At 36.0% G+C, this 18486-nt stretch overlaps 2 protein-coding genes and 1 pseudogene across 5 annotated transcripts; 2 read left to right on the top strand and 1 right to left on the bottom strand.

The window, feature by feature from the left end:
* Positions 1-121: 121 nt before the first annotated feature.
* Positions 122-9953, top strand: nxnl1 (nucleoredoxin like 1). Of its 3 annotated transcripts, none has more exons than XM_082163115.1 (4): positions 122-456; positions 1185-1399; positions 2099-2432; positions 8612-9953. In XM_082163115.1, the coding sequence occupies exons 3-4, from the start codon at positions 2107-2109 to the stop codon at positions 8928-8930; spliced, it is 645 nt and encodes a 214-aa protein (XP_082019241.1). In that variant the 5' UTR covers positions 122-456; positions 1185-1399; positions 2099-2106; the 3' UTR covers positions 8931-9953. The 3 variants fall into 3 exon arrangements, with proteins under 3 accessions (XP_082019241.1, XP_082019240.1, XP_082019239.1); XM_082163114.1 differs by having other exon boundaries at positions 122-1031; positions 2102-2432; XM_082163113.1 differs by having other exon boundaries at positions 122-1031.
* Positions 9954-11092: 1139 nt separating this feature from the next.
* LOC309493874 (caspase b) lies at positions 11093-13537 on the top strand. The gene is made up of 3 exons (XM_082163149.1): positions 11093-11207; positions 11984-12248; positions 12336-13537. The coding sequence occupies exons 2-3, from the start codon at positions 11993-11995 to the stop codon at positions 12494-12496; spliced, it is 417 nt and encodes a 138-aa protein (XP_082019275.1). The 5' UTR covers positions 11093-11207; positions 11984-11992; the 3' UTR covers positions 12497-13537.
* A 2462-nt stretch (positions 13538-15999) lies between these two features.
* On the bottom strand, positions 16000-17199 carry LOC309495545 (microfibril-associated glycoprotein 4-like; annotated as a pseudogene). Its single transcript has 6 exons — positions 17174-17199; positions 17045-17090; positions 16752-16954; positions 16575-16671; positions 16316-16483; positions 16000-16236 (listed from the first exon to the last, which is right to left on the bottom strand). The product of its transcript is annotated as a microfibril-associated glycoprotein 4-like (transcript).
* Between the last annotated feature and the right edge of the window lie 1287 nt (positions 17200-18486).

Here is an 18486-nt window from a genome sequence, read left to right as displayed (position 1 = left end):
TTCAACAAATTTGGGGTCAGTAATTATATATATATATATATATATATATATATATATAATTTTTATTTTTTTATTTTTTATTAATACTTTTATTCAGTAAGGATGTGTTAAATTGAAAAAAAGTGCTGGTAAAGACTTGTTTTATTATAAAATATTTCTATTTTGAATAAATGCTGTTCTTTTTATCTTTTTATTCATCAGTGAATCCTGAGAAAGCATCACTGGTTGACATGAGCAGTATTAGCAGGAGAGAAACCCGAATCGCCTTTTTCAGCATTTCTTTAAATACTCAGACCAAGACAGAAACTCTTTCAAATGGAAACATGTGCTAACAATGGGAATCTGCATTAATCACACTCTCAGACTTATAGTATAGTTTACACCTTACTGAGGACAGAGGGGAACTTGCATTACCCACTCACCACAAAGCAAGATATCTCTAAACTCCTAAAAACGGTATTAGCTTCTGGTTTACTTCTGTGAGGATGAGACATTTCAAATGATACCAAACATGTATAGTGTTGTATGATAATTGTTCACATTTAACCTTCTAGATTTTTGGGTGAATTTCAGGTGATTTCAGCTTGAGAGAGAGAAGAGATGAAGGGAAAGAGATGTAGATTAATACAATCCTGATGTTATTGACACTGTGCTTGTGTTTCGGATGGGGATGCTAGTTTCTCAAGAGAGAGTTCAAATGTTATTTTCCAGAAACGTCCTTTGTCTTCTCAAACGGCTCGGCATCTTCCAGTTTTACCAGTCTTACAAATGTATCATTAGCATATAAAAACTCATTCATATATCAATCCATTTTGCCCTCTGAAGCCACTCCTCTTTTCACTCGCTCACTCTCTCTATTGGATTACCAAGGCCTTGGTGTATTTTCAGCCAAGAAGGCTTATGGGATCTCTGACAAACACGGCCATAATCCGTCCTGAGTGCGACATGAGTCGTCTTAATTATTAAAGACAAACAAAAATGTGTGTTTTGAATCTCAGCGATGCATTCAGCAGATGATTTGTGTTTGATGGGTAATTTAAATTATCATATGTCAGACTGAACACCCCAGAAGACTTGATTGGTACTAAACTCTCTCTCTCTCTCTCTCTCTCTCTCTCTCTCTCTCTCTCTCTCTCTCTCTCTCTCTCTCTCTCTCTCTCTCTCTCTCTCTCTCTCTCCTCTAGGATTATGACGGTGGGATGATGTAGATGAGGTGGTCTGTTCGCTGTATCCTCAGATCTATCTGAGACTGGAGAGTAAACACACACGGTGACTGAAGGGTGTGTGCAACAGGGTGTGTGGTTACGAGGAACAACAACACGTTCACCCTGCAGGACCGCATTCATCTGAACTCATGATCGTTTCGGTTTTGATTGACAGCGAGATTCAGTCACTGAAGGTGCGTCAGCATTGAGTTGAAAATATCTCGCTAATAAAGTGAGTTTATAGGGTTGTAGATGCAACATGCAGCTTAATAAATGGCTTAATGCTTCATGTTTAAATGGGCACTGCAATATTTCTGTAGAAGTTGTTTAGGCCTATTTTTACATTTGCAGTTAACATAAATAAATAAATAATGTAAACTTCCTTTAGTCTATTAGATACTCAGATCTCTTTTGTTTGAGGTTTGGTTCAATGCTCATAATGAAACTCAAAATCTCTTGAGTGTTTATCTGGAGTGTCTTCAGACATCTTTCTAATATGGTGATTTATTATCAGTGTTGACAATGGTGTTTTTTCAGGATTCTTTGATGAATAGAAAGTTCAAAAGAACAGCATTTATCTGAGATAGAAATATTGTGTAACGTTAAAGATATTTGGTGTCAGTTTTGATTCATTTAATGCATTTTCATTTCTTCAAAAAAATTACTGACCCCGTCGTTTGAATGGTACAGTATATAGGCTATTCTTGATTGTGTTTTTAAGCTCTCGTCAGTTGTTGTAATTAAAATTAGATCAACGTTTACTTATATTTGTGCCTTTCTCCTGCAAATTCCTGCAGAATAAAAGCTTTGAATATATCTCTCTCTCTCTCTCTCTCTCTCTCTCTCTCTCTCTCTCTCTCTCTCTCTCTCTCTCTCTCTCTCTCTCTCTCTAGAAGCTGTCATGGTGGACCTGTTCCTGGGGAAGGTTCTGGTGAAGAACAACAAGGACAAAGACGAGCTGGACACGGAGCGCGAGATCATCCTGCGTCTCCAGAACCGCATCCTCATGCTGTTCTTCGGCTCAGGCGAGTGTGACAAGTGTCAGGACTTCGCTCCGACGCTCAAAGACTTCTACAAGAAGCTGACGGACGAGTTCTACGTGGAGCGATCGGCCCAGCTGGTGCTGCTGTACATCTCTCTGGACTCGTCTGAGGAGCAGCTGGAGAAGTTCCTGAAGGAGCTGCCCAAACGCTGCCTGTTCCTGCCCTACGAAGACCCCTACAGGAAGTACACACACTTTCTCTTCTGAATATGAAATGGGGATTTTGTACAGTGGTCCTCTACCAGGGGGTCGGGGCCATTCAGCACGGATCAAAAGAACGTGCAAATGTTTCTCAGGGGAATTCCAAAGTTTTGCGAACGAACACAATGTTTCTTGGGGGAACACAAAAGTTTTGTGAGTGAACGCAAAAGTTTTGCGAACGAATGCAAACATTTTTGGGGGACACAAAAGTCTTGCGAATGAACGCAAAAGTATTGCAAACGAACGCAAAAGTATTGCGAACAAATGCAAACATTTTTGAGGGACACAAAAGTCTTGCGAATGAACTCAAAAGTATTGCGAACGAACGCAAAAGTATTGCGAACGAACGCAAAAGTGTTGCGAACGAACGCAAAAGTGTTGCGAACGAACGCAAAAGTATTGCGAACGAACGCAAAAGTGTTGCGAACGAACGCAAAAGTTTTGCGAACGAATGCAAACATTTTTGGGGGACACAAAAGTCTTGCGAATGAACGCAAAAGTATTGCAAACGAACGCAAAAGTATTGCGAACAAATGCAAACATTTTTGAGGGACACAAAAGTCTTGCGAATGAACTCAAAAGTATTGCGAACGAACGCAAAAGTATTGCGAACGAACGCAAAAGTGTTGCGAACGAACGCAAAAGTTTTGCGAACGAATGCAAACATTTTGGGGGGACACAAAAGTCTTGCGATTGAACGCAAAAGTCTTGCGAACGAACCATTTTTTTTCTAACGATCGCAAAGTTTCTCAGGGGGAATGCAAACGTTTTTGGGAGTGAATGCAAATGTTTTGGGGAACACCTTTTTTTTTTTCTAACAATCACAAAGTTTCTCAGGGGGAATGCAAAAGTTTTGTGAGTGAACGCAAAAGTTTTGCTAACGAACGCAAAGTTTCTCAAGGGAAAGCAAAAGTCTTGCGAATGAATGCAAACATTTTTGGGGAACACAAAAGTCTTGCAAATGAACACAAATGTATTGCGAACGAACCCAAAAGTCATGCGAACGAACGCCAAGTTTTTTGGGGAACACCATTTTTTTTTCTAACAATCACAAAGTTTCTCGGGGGAACGCAAAAGTTTTGTGAGTGAACGCAAACGTTTTTTGAACGAACGCAAAAGTTTTTTGAACGAACGCAAAGTTTCTCAAGGGAAAGCAAAAGTCTTGCGAACGAATGCAGACATTTTTGGGGAACACAAAAGTATTGTGGACGAACGCAAAGTTTTTTGAGGAACACCATTTTTTTTCTAAAGATCGCAAAGTTTCTCAGGGGGAATGCAAAAGTTTTGTGAGTGAACGCAAAAGTTTGGCAAACAAATGCAAAGTTTCTCAAGGGAAAGCAAAAGTGGAACACCATTTTTTTTTTTCTAACGATCACAAAGTTTCTCGGGGGAACGCAAAAGTTTTCGAAGTGACATCCAGCTCTTCAAATAGGATTCTTTCATTTTATTTATTTCAATTTAATGACACTTCTAGTTAGCCTCCATTGGGGATCTTTAAATAAATCCTTGACAAAAAGGTTGAGAACCACTGATCTAACACACATTAACTAACCACTGATCTAACACATTTTTTTGCACAAATTAAAAGAAAAAAATACAACACCAAGGACATACTGATGCATATACAGTGCTGGAGAAGGCAAAAAAGCCAGTATGGCTTATCTAAAGCCTCCACCAAAGAAATATAAAAAATAACCAAAGAATGCAAACACAATACAACTCATATAAACATTAGTAAAAGAAAAAAATATGTCATGATAATATTGATGATAAAACAACAAACACTTCCCAGTAAATGAAAATACAATAAAATAAAAAAATCAACCAAATGCACAAACTAGTTTATCAGCAGACCTCTTAAAACTCTTTTAAAACTCTCTATTGAGGTACATTGTCTCGCCACATGAGAAAATCTATTCCATATCTGTGCACCTTTAAATCTTATTGAAAATTGGCCTCTACATGTGGTAAAGTTTGGAGGATGGAGATCCATTACCTGCCTGGTATTATGAGCATGAACAGCTGAGTTTGCTTTAAAATATAACATGAACTGACTAGGAATCTTTCCTTCCGATGAAAATAATTTGTACATGAAAACACATATTTGGAAGGTATTAATGTCAAAAATTGAAAAAAAAACTGCAGTTTCTTAAATAACATAGCTGAAGATGTGTAGGAACCTGAACGAGCCGCTATCCTGACAAACCGTTTCTGGAGAATAAAATTTTTATGTAGCTTTGTTGGAAATGTGCTCCCCCACACCATGTTAGAATATGACAAATACGGATAAATTAAACTGTAATATAAGGTACAGAGACATTTTGGAGTAACAAGATGACTAATCCTCCTTATTATGCCAATTGACTTGTTAATTTTGCCACAAACATAGTCTATGTGTCCTCTCCAACTCAAACCTTCATCAATAATAACTCCCAAAAATGTTGTTGTTGTTAACTGAAGCATCTCAGCAGGCCCAATTCTAATTTGCGCTAGTTCTTTGTTATATGCTTTTCTGCCACTGAAAACAACAAAATTACATTTCTTAATATTTAAAGATAATTTATTTAACGTGAACCAAGCAGTGTAAGCAACTAAGCCAACATTTGCATTGCTCATTAAAGTACTAAAATGTGAATGTGAAAGAACAAGGGTTGTATCATCCGCAAACATGATAGGGGAAAGCACATCCGAAACACTAAACATATAATTTATATAAATGAGGAACAACAGTGGTCCAAGAATAGACCCCTGTGGGACCCCACATTTTAGTTTAGCTTTATTGGAAAAATAACCCTTAAAAGAAACAAACTGTGCTCTATTTGAAACATAACTTGATAACCATTTATAGGTGATATCTTGGAAACCATATTTGTATAATTTAGCAAGAAGGATATTGTGATTTATTGTATCAAATGCTTTTGAAAAATCCAAAAATATACTGCAAGCAAACTCATTATTTTCAAGTGCAGAAATAACGTTATCAACAAGATGAAGTAAAGCCATATAAGTTGAATGATTTTTTCGAAAACCATACTGGTGGTTATAAAGAATCATATAGGAATCTAAATGAGAAATTATCCTTTTATGTATGATTTTTTCTAATATTTTAGAGAAACATGGCGAAATAGAAATGGGTCTATAATTAGTAAAACAACAAGGATCACCAGCTTTAAACAAGGGAAAGACTTTGGCAACTTTGAAATCATCTGGCACAACTCCTGTTTCTAGAGACAAAGACATAATATGAGAAAGTGGTTGTAGAATGGATTGCTTCACCTGTTTAACAAGGTATGCTGAAAGATTGTCATGGCCCGCAGCAGTTAGTTTTAACTGATCAATGATGTCACTTACTTCATAGCCATCAATAGGTTTGAAAGAAGACATAACAGGAAATGTCCGATGGATAAAATCCAAAGGATTTCCATCACTATCTGGAATTAATTTAGCTAATTTCGGACCTACACTGACAAAAAATGTATTAAAATGTTCAGCTATTTCCTTTGGATTACTTAAATAGTCGTCACCATTCTGAAAAACAGAGGGTAAATCATTGGTAACCTTTTCTTTTTGAAGCAATTGATTCACTACTTTCCATGTAGATTTAACATTATTTGAACACTTGAGAAATGCATTACTAAAATACTTTTTTTTCGCAGACCTAATTGAGCTTGTATATTTATTTCTTGCTGATTTATAAACAGCATAATTAAGTGAAGTACGATTTGAAACATACTTTTTGTACAATTTATTCTTTTTCTTTAACAGTTTCCTTAGTTCAACTGTAAACCAAGGTCTGTTTAGAGCTGTGTTCTGTTTTTTGGACAATTTACCCATAAGGAAACATTCATTGAAATGAATGGATATAATACTCATAAACTTTTGATATGCTAAATTTGCGTTTCTCTCTTCATATAAGTCATCCCATGAAGTATTGTCAAGCCTATCCTTGAACTTACAAATATTTACATGGCTCATATTTCTTATAAACAATACTTGGTTTGTATTCTTGTATCCATTTGCTTTAGTCACAGATAACTGAAATATAGGAAGATGGTCAGACAAGTCAGAATACAAAATCCCAGATTTCATTTCTTTAACTAAAGAGTTACATAAAATATTATCTATCAAAGTTGCAGATTTTTCTTTGACTCGGGTAGCTTTATGGATGAGTGGAAAAAAATAACTAGAATAAAGAACATTTAGAAAGTCCCCAGTGAGATTGTCTGTATCATAGTTAAGGATATTCAAATTAAAATCCCCCAGTATATAACAAAGCTTATTCTCATTGTTAACACGCTCAAGTGAACAAAGCAAACTTTCATTGAAATCTTTGATAATAGAATGAGGTGGCCGATAGACAACCCCAACAATAATATTCTTTTCATGAGAAGCACTAATAAGCTCCAAAAAAAGCGACTCCACATCATCCTGAACTGTTTTTAGAATGAGGTCTTCCCTAATTTTAAAGTCATAATTTTCCTCAAAAAACAAAGATACCCCTCCCCCAGATTTGTTTACCCTAACACGATGAACTGATTTATACTTTGGTATTTTAAACATTTCTTTAGAGTCCTCCGTGAGCCATGTTTCAGATAAGGCTATAACAGAAAAATGATGCCTAAGTGAAGATAAATAATGAATGAAATTATCATAGTTACTCGGAAGACTTCTAATATTCAAATGAAAAGTAGAAAAAATATCACCAGACATAGAAGTACATAAATCATTAAACTGGGTTTCATTATAGCGAAGACAGAGGCTGGAAACATCAAATGAAGAAAAGAAATTCTGATCAGGATCAATATCACCATTGTAAGGATCAGAAGCAGAGGAATCAAAGGGCTTGAAGGTCTGGCTGTCCAAATTAGAACTATCAACTGAACAAGAGTTCAAACATTGTACACCAGGACAATGGTCCAAAGTTTCAGGAGTTTGACCTGGACGTATGACTGATTAATGAAAAACATTTTTTAGCAGACATTTCCAAAAAAAAAAAAAAAAATAGCACACATAAAGTAATTAACAGCCTGTTGCTAGGACATTTCCACTCCTGGTTTTGATAATGAGCTTGTCATACCTTAAACTGGCTATTTCTCCCCTGCTACGTGCAGCCTTCAGCTTGGGGAGGAGTTCTCTCCGCTTTATCTGTACCGCTTCTGAAAAGTCTTCATTTATGAAAATGTTGGTGCCTTTTAATTTCTTTGCACTTGAGAGAATGGTCTGTTTGTCTTTAAAGCGCAGAAGTTTAATAATTACCTGTCTAGGCCTACCTCCTTCCTGGTAGTGGCCAACTCTATGGGCATGCTCAAATTCAATGATCTTGGCATCTAAACCCATGTTAGTTTCCAAGATGGTTCTGACTTTTCTTTCAGATTCAATCCAATTTTCTCCCTTTACATCTGGAATCCCATCCACTAAGATGTTATTTCTTCTGTGTTGGTTATCAATGTAATCCAGTTTCTCCATATAATCCACTGTCGGCATGTTGTTTAATTCCTCCTTTGATTTTCTAAGTTCATTTTCAAGTCCTTTTATCTGTATTTCCACGGTCTTATGCTCCTTGTTCATTTCATCCACATTTACTTGAGTGAATTCCAGACTTGTTTTTACCCCCTGGAGATCCCGGATAACATCATCCAGTCGCTTGTTTGTACTTTCAATTATCATTTGGACAAAACGTTTAAAGTTTTCTTGTTGCTGTTGTAACATTTCTTTGTAAAACTCCTTCTGCTGTTCAAGTAGCTGGGAGAACAAAGTCATTGTTACAGGTTCATCATCTGATGGAGTTAGTTTAGAATGTTTGGGAGGCATTTTCTTACCACGATGTACCAGATGCAACAATCTTCAAAATACCAAGATGTACCCACTATGTGGCAAGAGTGCACAACTGATGGTGCCTCGTTTGAGGCCTTCAGGTCCAGATAATCCACAAGGTTTGAAGATTTGGGACAGCTTCAAAAGTCGCAATTTTGATAATTGACACTCCTTGAAGACTTCTTATGCACAATTGTTCAAAACTTTTGATATTGGAAAGAGGATTACCAAGATATTAGCTGGATGAAACAAAGCAAAATGTCAGGCTCCCTCACGCTCTCTGTGAGTCTTTTATGCTATAAGTTTACCTGTGTTTCCATCAGTAGTATCATGTGTGTGTTGTTTGCAGGGAGCTGAGCGAGATGTTCGAGGTGCAGGATCTGCCGAGGGTGGTGGTCCTCCGTCCAGACTGCTCCGTCCTCTTGCCCAACGCCGTGTCGGAGATCTGCACGCTGGGTTCGGACTGCTACCGCAACTGGCAGGAAGGGGCGGAGCTTATCGACAGAAACTTCATGATGAACGAGGAGTTTGACGAAGGCAAAATGCGCAGCTTGACCGACCCCATCCGACGAGTCAAATACAAGGTGGAGGACAAGAAGAAAAAGAAGAAGAAAAAGGACGAGGATGGAGAGGAAGATGGAAATGATGGAGGAGGACCTTGGGGCTGAGGTCTGAACATTTGCTGATGCTCGAATAACATTAGCGATATGGACAGAAGCCACGAGTAAACGCCTGTAGAAAGACACCGTTGAGTAAACGTTGCTGGACAGATGGATGGTCTACAGGAGCACTTCTCAATGTTTTTGACTTTTCAAAACCCAATCTTTGTCAGAATTTACAGAACTGTCCACAGATTAAAATAACTCAATTATTATAAATGAGATGGTTGAATTTTAGTATTCCAGAAGTGAATGTTCTTCCTGCTCTTTTCAACCGATGAATTTCACTGACTCCTCCAGTTGTTTGTCCTTTACTGGATAAGTATTAAGAATAAGGACTTTAAAATATATATTTCTACTCACAAAATCTCTAGAGCTTGGCATAACTAGTAAAATGTGCATTCTTTGTAAGAGAATTACATAAATAAAAAAATACCCATGCCAATTTTATTCATTTCCAAGATGTTTCCAGGTCTAGAAATCAGAAAACCTTTAATATGAGGAAGTCCAGTTTTAAAAGTCTGAGAGAATTGGGCACTGTAAACATTGCCATGAATTTACAGGAGTAAAGAGTAATATTTTACAATAATGAAGCCAGAACATTACTGTGAAATAAATGCAGGCTGGGTTATTTTCTTCCCTATGACTGTGAAAGTAATGCAGTTACTTTTTACAGTGTTATTCAAAGGGAGAAAAATTGTGGTTAAAGGGGTGAACTAAAATCAACATAATTGTTAGTTTTAGCTTTTTAATAACTTTAAGTCGTCTTAAAGACTCTCAGAAAGTTTTTTGAAAGAAATGAAATAGAAAGAAATTGCTGAATGTTTGATACTCAAGCTCAATTCCTCAATTCCAGGATCAGTTGCTTTACAAATAAATCTCTTTTCTTACTCTGATTTTATATTTCCAGATTATAGGTGTACATGAATGATTATAATAGCCTACTATGAGGATCATCAGATAACTGGTGTGACATAAATGTATCAGCAAATTATCTTTATTAACATCTGCATTATTAATAAACTTGAAATGACAAAGAAAAATGAATTTGAGTGTTAGATCTATTCACTTTTTTAATGATGGGGCAGGTAGTTGAATTATTTTATTTTTTTTGTCCGGTTTAAACAAGTTGTCAAAATGCAAATAACACTCCCCATATAAAAATAAATAAAAGTAAAAATAAATAAATCAATTTTGTTTAAATGGTATTTTACACATAGTAGGCTACATAACAAAAATGATGCATATTTAAAAAGACATCACAATAAACATTAAAGTTTTTTCTGAGTTGTTTTCATTTATCGTAAATTAACTAAAACATTGACTAACAAAATGTTTCCAGTTTTATCTTAAAGGGGTGACATGGATTTTGTATGATTGACAGAATGTTTCAGGAACATCACACACCTTTAAATAACATTCTATTAACATTCAGGAAACTGGACATTTTTATGTTTTTGGAATGTTAGAAATCAACGTTCCAAGTATGTTGAATTGTTACTCAAAATTAAGTTGAAAGAACATTTAAGGAGCATCAAACCTTTTAAAACACGTTCTTCTAACTTCAAGAAAACTGGATTTTTTTTTTAAAAAAATTTTTTACGTTCCCAGAACCAACACTGAATATTTTGAGAATGTTCTTTTAACAAAAATCTGTTCGCTGGGTAGTGGGTACTAACACAGACATTGTGCATTAGAGTTAAAGATGCGGGGCACTTGATTTCTACAGGAGAGGGAAAAAGGAGTTCGAAAGTGAAAGTGATTCATGGAATTCCGGCTCTTTTCCGGGAACCGGTTCATAAGTTGACTGAGTTGACTGAATTTAAAAAGTCTGAATGAAAAGCCGGCTCGGCTTTTCATTCAGACTTTTTTAATTCAGTCAACTTTAGTAATGTTTGGCCTGATGTGCATGCACATATTTGACGGTTATTAGATAGTTTTAACTTACAAATTCTACCTTCTGCCTATGTTGTCTGTTATGAAAATGCATCCAAATGCTACTTCATCTTGTTATATATTTTATATTATTTTTATTATATTAGGTATGATCTTTTCGCCACACTGCTCGACCACACGCAGTGACTGTATGTTGTGTAGCCTACTGTGTGTCCGTAGACTGCAGCGGGAAATGTCACACGTGATCGCACGCACACACACATCAGAAGAACATTAGTGACTAGCTTACTTGAAGTGTGTCTGAGCAGTGTAAGCGAAAGGAAAATACACAGAAAAGAGAGAGACTCGTCGAAAACAGGAAGCGCGGTCTGCAACTATACCATCAACTTTGTAAGTAGCCTACAATATTGATTTAATTTAACAAGTCTTTCGGTACAGCCTAGGTTAGTTTTCACAAGTACTACATGATTTTGAGTCCAGTTAGTAAGTGTGAGTGTTTTCTAACAGGATTCAAACATGCAGGGGTTAAAGTCGAAAAACACATCCGTTTTAACCACTACAAGTTTGAAACCTACACAGAAACCACTTTCTTTATACTGACAAACATTTGATCTATAAATGAGGCGTGTGCGGTCATACTTTTGAAGAATGATGCGAATTCTCATAGCCTATAGATATGGTTACGTCATATAGGCTACAGCTGCCATATCTTTTCATTGCAAAGTCAACAATTTTGAATCTCTATTTATTTTGTTAGTTAGCATGTAAAAATACACAGTAGTTAAAAATTATGAAATTCAAAAAGGAAATATTCAGCAATTCACACCGATGCATAATGAAAAGACAAACATAAAATGTCTTAACCCGATGCTCTGTCTAGTGGAGAACTTTAGTATTACAGTCTTGTTCTGTCATTCACAGTTGCAAATGAGGTTATGCTGTTTTAACTCGAATAGAAAATGATTGTCATGATATACGCCATTGTTCTGTATTTTATGCTTATTGTGTGGATGTTTATATTAAACGCATTGACACTGATTCCCCTACTTAGAAACCCACAATAACAGCTTAAACTATGTTGGTTGTATCTTCTGGCCGGCATTGAGGCTGATCGTGCTCCACATTAATCAATATACTGTTGTATTTTGTTGTATTTTTCCCTAAAGTGACACAAAATGGCTACAACCAAAATAGTGATTTTGGATGCACTTAATGAGCTACTGGAAGCCGAGTTCAAAGATTTCAAATGGCGCCTGTCGAACAGTGACGCTATTCCTCGAGGAAAACTGGAGAAAGCTGATCGGCACAATGTTGTGGATCTCATGGTGCAGCACTACAACACATCAGATGCAGGGAAGATTGCTGTCAGAACGCTGCGCAACATGAAGCAAAATGAGCTTGCTGATCAACTGAAGGGAAAACTTCAGGAAGGTAGGCTATAAGTCGACACTAGATGCATTTGTAGTATTGATGAATGAAGTTATGCATTCTGATATTATCTCTGTGTCTGTCCATCAGTTCCAGAGGATGTTCCTGCTGGAGCGGGAGCTTCATCCAGTGGGAAACCTGTACCGACTCCGACTACAGGAGTTACAGTGACCATAACATCCAATGGAGGAACCGTAAAGGCCCCTGTTGTTCATGGTTGTAATGTTAATGGCCCAATGACCTTCACCTAATGCTCAATGATCTATCTATCTATCTATCTATCTATCTATCTATCTATCTATCTATCTATCTATCTATCTATCTATCTATCTATCTATCTATCTATCTATCTATCCTAAGGATTTTAAAGGGGTCATGAATTGAGATGAAATCAAAATTTCCTCGATCTTTTAACATATAAGCACATGAACGTGTACTCGTGTAGTAATAAAAAGAGTCAGACACAAACACAGGATGAAGTGCCAAACAGTCTTTGCATCGCCTCACTTGTGATCCTAACATGAAGAAAGTGGATGAACTTTATTTTTTAAGATCGTGTCAGTAAAACACTGTTTAAGCATTCACTTTACACTTTACATTTTACATTTACATTACATACATGAACAGATTCGCATGGAAGCCCTGAACTGCAACGTAAAAATAAAAAATTAAAATTCGCCTACAATTATGAGAATAAAGTCAAAATATTTCGAGAATAAAGTTGAAATATTTCAGATTAAAGACTTTATGCTCGTAATTTTAGCCAGATAATGTTTACAGATTTTTCTTTCAGGGCTTCCGTAGATTCGTTATTGATGTCGCCGTGAAGTAAAAATGTTGTAAAAGTTGTTGTAAAATTGTTTTGGAATTTAAAAGGAGTTATAAAAAGAAACAACTTGAATTATATCAAACTGAAAATTGATTTGGACTGTATGTGATCATTGTAAAACGTTTAAACAAATATCAGATGTGTTGGAGTTTGGGTGAAGGTGAAGGGAACAATGCTAATGCCATCTACTATTTATGTTAATATATGTTGGGTGATGCTAATGTCATCTACTATATATTTATGTTAATCAATTTTGGGTGATGGTGGAGGGAACAATGTTAATGCCATCTACTATTTATGTTTATAAAGGGGGCAGATAAATATAAGAATATTATTCTTCCATCTGCTCCTTTCTGATCATGGAAATGTAAAGGAAAATTCAAATGAATTGTATGTGCCTTGTTCAAATAATGCATTTTCATGAAAAGAATAAAAGAGAAAATTAAATGAAAAAAAAAAAAAACAGTTTTTTTTTTACGTTTTTTTTTTTTTACCATGTGTCACTATAGTTTGTCTGTTTCAGATCGATTGATTTAAACTTTTACTTTACTGAAAATGATGAAAAACGAATATAAGGATGAAAACACAAAATGGAACATTCATTCATAATTTGTTTACACAAAATACCCTTATCCTCAGCTATAACTGTGGAAACTCAAGTATAAAACATAGGCTATGTAATACACATAAATGTTTCACATTGTTGGCAAATGTTTACAACCATGTATTCGCCTTTCTGTACCATCTTCAATTCAACATATGATGTAGTAAAATACAATATAACCTCACAAATACATAAGGAATAAATATAAATAAAGATTATTATTTACCCTACTGTTGAAGACTGGAGTATCCTTGGTATTTGAGGTGTAGGTTTGTTTTCTCTGATTCAAACATGTATGGCAGAACAGCAGAAGTTTTCAAAACAATTCCACGGGTGTAGTGGCAGGGATGTTAAAAATGATTTTTTTGATTGTTATGGAATCATAGCAATGGTTGTGCCTTAAACGCTTAATAGCGATGGTAAAGTCTTAAACGCAGCGAGACAATCAAAACCGAGTGTTTGAAAGAGAGGGTCAAAAACAGGATAGAAAATAGCTTATTACTTCTAAATAAGGATATATTTGATGTAAAAATCTTGATAACATTATTTGTGTACATCAGAGGACATTATACTTTGTTTTTAATTGAACAAAATTCAGTTCATTACCCCTTTAATGGCTAGAATGGAGAGAAAATAAACTGCAATATTTATTTTTTGGCGATTGAATGTTTAGACAGAGTTTTTAGAGGCAACAAGGCTTCTGATTCATTGTGTTTTTAGGTTCATTTACAGCCACAAACATTTTATACATTAAACCTTATTCATATTTTTATGTTTTCAATGTATTTGGGGCTTATATCTCTGTATTAATAATAGCAATCTGAGTAATTCTGAACAGTAAACTCTCAGTTGTCAGCTTTCTAAAGATACTGTGGTTGTGTGTGGAATATGAATGACTAATGGCCAGCAACATTTTTATTTCGGGAATGCCATTTATGCACTTCCTTGCCTAAGAGGATTATAAAGAAAAATACTAATGTTTGCATCCCATATTCATTAAAAACAGTTATAAGCACAGACTTGCAATTTGCACCTTCATGAATTCACCATAATTAAACCAGACAATGATCAATTGAATATCTACAGTAAGAAACACATTAGGCCACAAAGCGTTCATTGCAGGAGTTTTATTGAAAAAGTATGAATCGATTAATTTCAATGTTAAATTAAAAGAAGTGACCCAATACAAATAAGAAAAAAAAAAAAGAAAAAAAAAAGAAATTGGAAACAGCCAATTTTTTTAGAGTGATATTCCTACATGATTTACTAAGTTACACACAGGGTAACTTTTTGCCACACCTGACAATGGCCAGTAACAAAATTTACTTGCCATAAATATTTTTTTACCAGCCACAAAACATAGATTAATCCTTATTAAAGTTACAAAAGTTCTTCAGTCAAGAGCAACGAGTGATTGTTCTTTATCTTTTGTTGTTTTGTAACATTAACAACAGAAATAGCAGCAGGAATATTAGGCTGATGTCACTTTAAGTGCACTGATCCAATAAACTGTTACAAACGTGTTTTCTTCCTCAACTGTTTACGTTCATTTTAGGCACTGTCCCAAATGGCAACCTGACCCTTTATATGCACTTTCTGTCTTGTGGACTTACAATGGCTGCTGTGTGCGCATGTCCATAAAGTCCATGAGACCGGAGGGTGACCCATTTGTCATTTTAGGATTCAGAAGGGTGCTCGATATGTGTCCTTGATGCACACTTTGGGTGAGCCGGCACTGAAGCGAGCTCCACAGCAGACTTCTATCCAACAGTCAAAGTGCCATTACGTCACTGATGTGCGGACTCATAGGAAGACTGCGAGTGTTTAGGGTGCCATTTGGGACAGGGCCTAAGACATAACTGACTATGTTTACAAGGATGCTTGCCAATACCAGCATTTTGACAATTTTCTTTGAAGATGTCTGTTCAAGTGCAAGAAGACATGAAAGAGAGATCAATTCAGTATTTGTGCGCTGTCTGAGATGTGAATTTCTAGGCGCGTGCTTCGAAATAACAAAGTTAGTTCCCTTTCATGTCTTCTTGCGCTTGAATATTTATATTGGCAAGGCTTAAACTTTCGTGATGATGTGACCCGCCAACCGGTCAATTCACGTTTGTTCACGTTCATGTTCTCCCAATATTGCATTGCAAGAATTCACTGGCAATTAACACCGTTTCACATACTCACAAACACTGATGTTTACTTGCATTTGGCACTTGGCAAATGTTAATTTTAGGCCCTGGTTACACAATTAATAGAGGAAAGGAAAGCAATATAACCGTTACTTGTTTCTGAGAAACAATGTTTGTGTCTTCAAAGGTCTAAAACACACGTTTGATCTTCATGCTGATGGATTTCATACTGACACCATAATTCTTCCAGGTGTACCAAACAACTCCAATAGCGTGATGGGGGAATCTTCTTGCCATAAATACACACCGTTGGGGTTTGTATGGTGACAGCCTGCGTACCAAAATGCCCCGAGTTATTTCCAGAGCCGTCTTGGTCCTTGTCAAAGGTGGAGAACTTCTGATCATTATGGAGAGATAAAGAGTCGCCTGCAGAGAAGAGGAGCATCACTGAGGACAATAACTCAATGGAAATGTGTTTTTATGAGTATAAATGAAAATGTCCTACCTGCTCCTCCATCAGTGAACCCTGAAACATGCAGTTTATACCCGTCCATTTCACAATCCACAGAGAAGGACGAGTACAGAGCAAAAACTTTTTTTCCTTCAAAGTCCTCCAGATCCACTCTCAGCATGTACTTCTTCTTACGTGTCAGCTGATACATGTTCTCCAGCCCTGTTCACACACACACACACACACACACACACACACGTTCAACCAAACACATGATCATCCACACAAATGGACACACGCTGTGAGATCTTACCCAGCCAGTATTCGCCCTCCACAGTCCCAAATCCTCTCTTTTACTGATTCCACGGGCGATAGAAATTCACACTGCCGTCCATTCTCCTCTGAATCACCTGTGATTGGTTTATATAGAATATATGATTCATAATGTATGTTCTGATGTGTGTTTAATGATCTAAAGTCAAATTTGTACCGTCCATCCTCCGTTGTCTTCATCTTTCCCATCTGAGATCATGTGACAGTAAACCCAGAAAGGAATATCCCACGCCGGATAGATGGTGTAAATCCCACTTCTCCTGCTTTATAAAGGTCAGAACAGTCGGCTGGCATTTCTTCATCGTGACTGCACCCGCTCATCAGAACAACTGGAAGAAAAGCCACCAAAAATACCAACATCTACACGGGACAGAGAGAAAGAGTTTCATCACACTGAAATTAAGGTGAAAACATAGTAGTTATTGAATATAGAGTTTTTGATGAACTTACTGCCATCTTCTCAATCTCTCCTCAGAAGATCACAGATTCGATTTCTCTAAGAAAGTAATATAAACATTTCAAACTGTATAAATGTCTGAATGTTCTCTGAGGTAAATAAGGAATAAAACAGCAACTCACTGTATGTGTTGTGCCTTGAGTGTTTGTGGATGAAAGACTGAAACACACATTTATATATCTGTCAGATTCCCAGGCTCCTCCTTTGATAATAATATATAACAATAATTATCACGATATAATAGAAAAAGCTGTTGAAAAGAACATATTTTGTCAGAACAGACAATAGGTCATTGTGAGGATGCGAGTCTACATTTTCGCACGCAAAGCTAGAAGTCATGTAATCTGTAATTTAAGAACCCAGACTTGCAAAAGAACAGCAATAACTAATAACAATTGTACAAAAATAAGCCCCTTTCACGGAAAATACACTGATAATGTGTTCCGGGAGTTTGATTTTGGTTTGGTTCTTTACAGTAACACATGAAACCTTTGCATTTACCTGCAAAAATCTAATCACATTTGATTTGATGTTCTACTCAGTCACACAGCACAAAACAAGATGACAATAAATGTGCACAAATTATAAGATAAAGAGGCTTTCAGGTTACAACATCTGACAGAAGGAAACAGAGTCGCTTTCCACCTTGAATGCTGCATTTAGATTATCCTTGTTTTAGTGAACTCAATTTAAATAAGTTCAGAGAACTCATAAGTATTGTATTTTATTTAACTTTATTTGGATTGAGGTTAGGGTTGCTGCATAGAGCTGCAGTACCCAAGTACATGTGAGGGTGAACAACAACTTTAGTGTGTTATTAGAAAGTGAAAGTGACAGTGACAAAATTATTAAATAAAAAACTACAAAAATTCATGTCAAGAGGATTTTTCAGGCACTTGATAAATTCAAATATTTTTTTATGCGCAAAGCATTGTGCTCCATTTCATCTTATTTCATAAACTATTATAATATAATACATTTTACATTTGTTTTACACTTTCTTGATTGCTTGAATTAATTTTAATGGCTGAAAGGATCAGGTTTATCACCAAATTTATATATAACTGACTCCTAAAAAAACATTCAAGCTACTTTTTACATTAGTAAGAAGAACATTTTGCAAGTTGGATTACAATGAGAGCACAGTGTGATGAACCCACATTTACATTTTATTTCTCTATTGTTTTGTTTTGTTTTGATATGATTCTGTATTTTATTTTGTCATAAGGTCATCTATTTGTCTGATTAAGTACATTGCAATAACATAAGAATACGTAATATACAGTGGTAAAGATGTTATCAATGTTTCATCTTATTGTCTGCATGGAGAGCAGAGTTTAAAACATAGAAAAGAGTTCATGAACAGGTCAACGAGTTCGGATACAGTCAAATGGCTAGTGATCATCTCAGCATGCTTTGTGATTGGTTCATTCTT

The sequence above is a fragment of the Leuciscus leuciscus genome (genome assembly GCF_965113295.1).
Source record: "Leuciscus leuciscus genome assembly, chromosome: 3".
Taxonomy (NCBI): Eukaryota; Metazoa; Chordata; class Actinopteri; order Cypriniformes; family Leuciscidae; genus Leuciscus; species Leuciscus leuciscus.
Note: the sequence above shows the minus strand (reverse complement) of the source record. Positions and strands in the feature narration are given on the sequence as shown.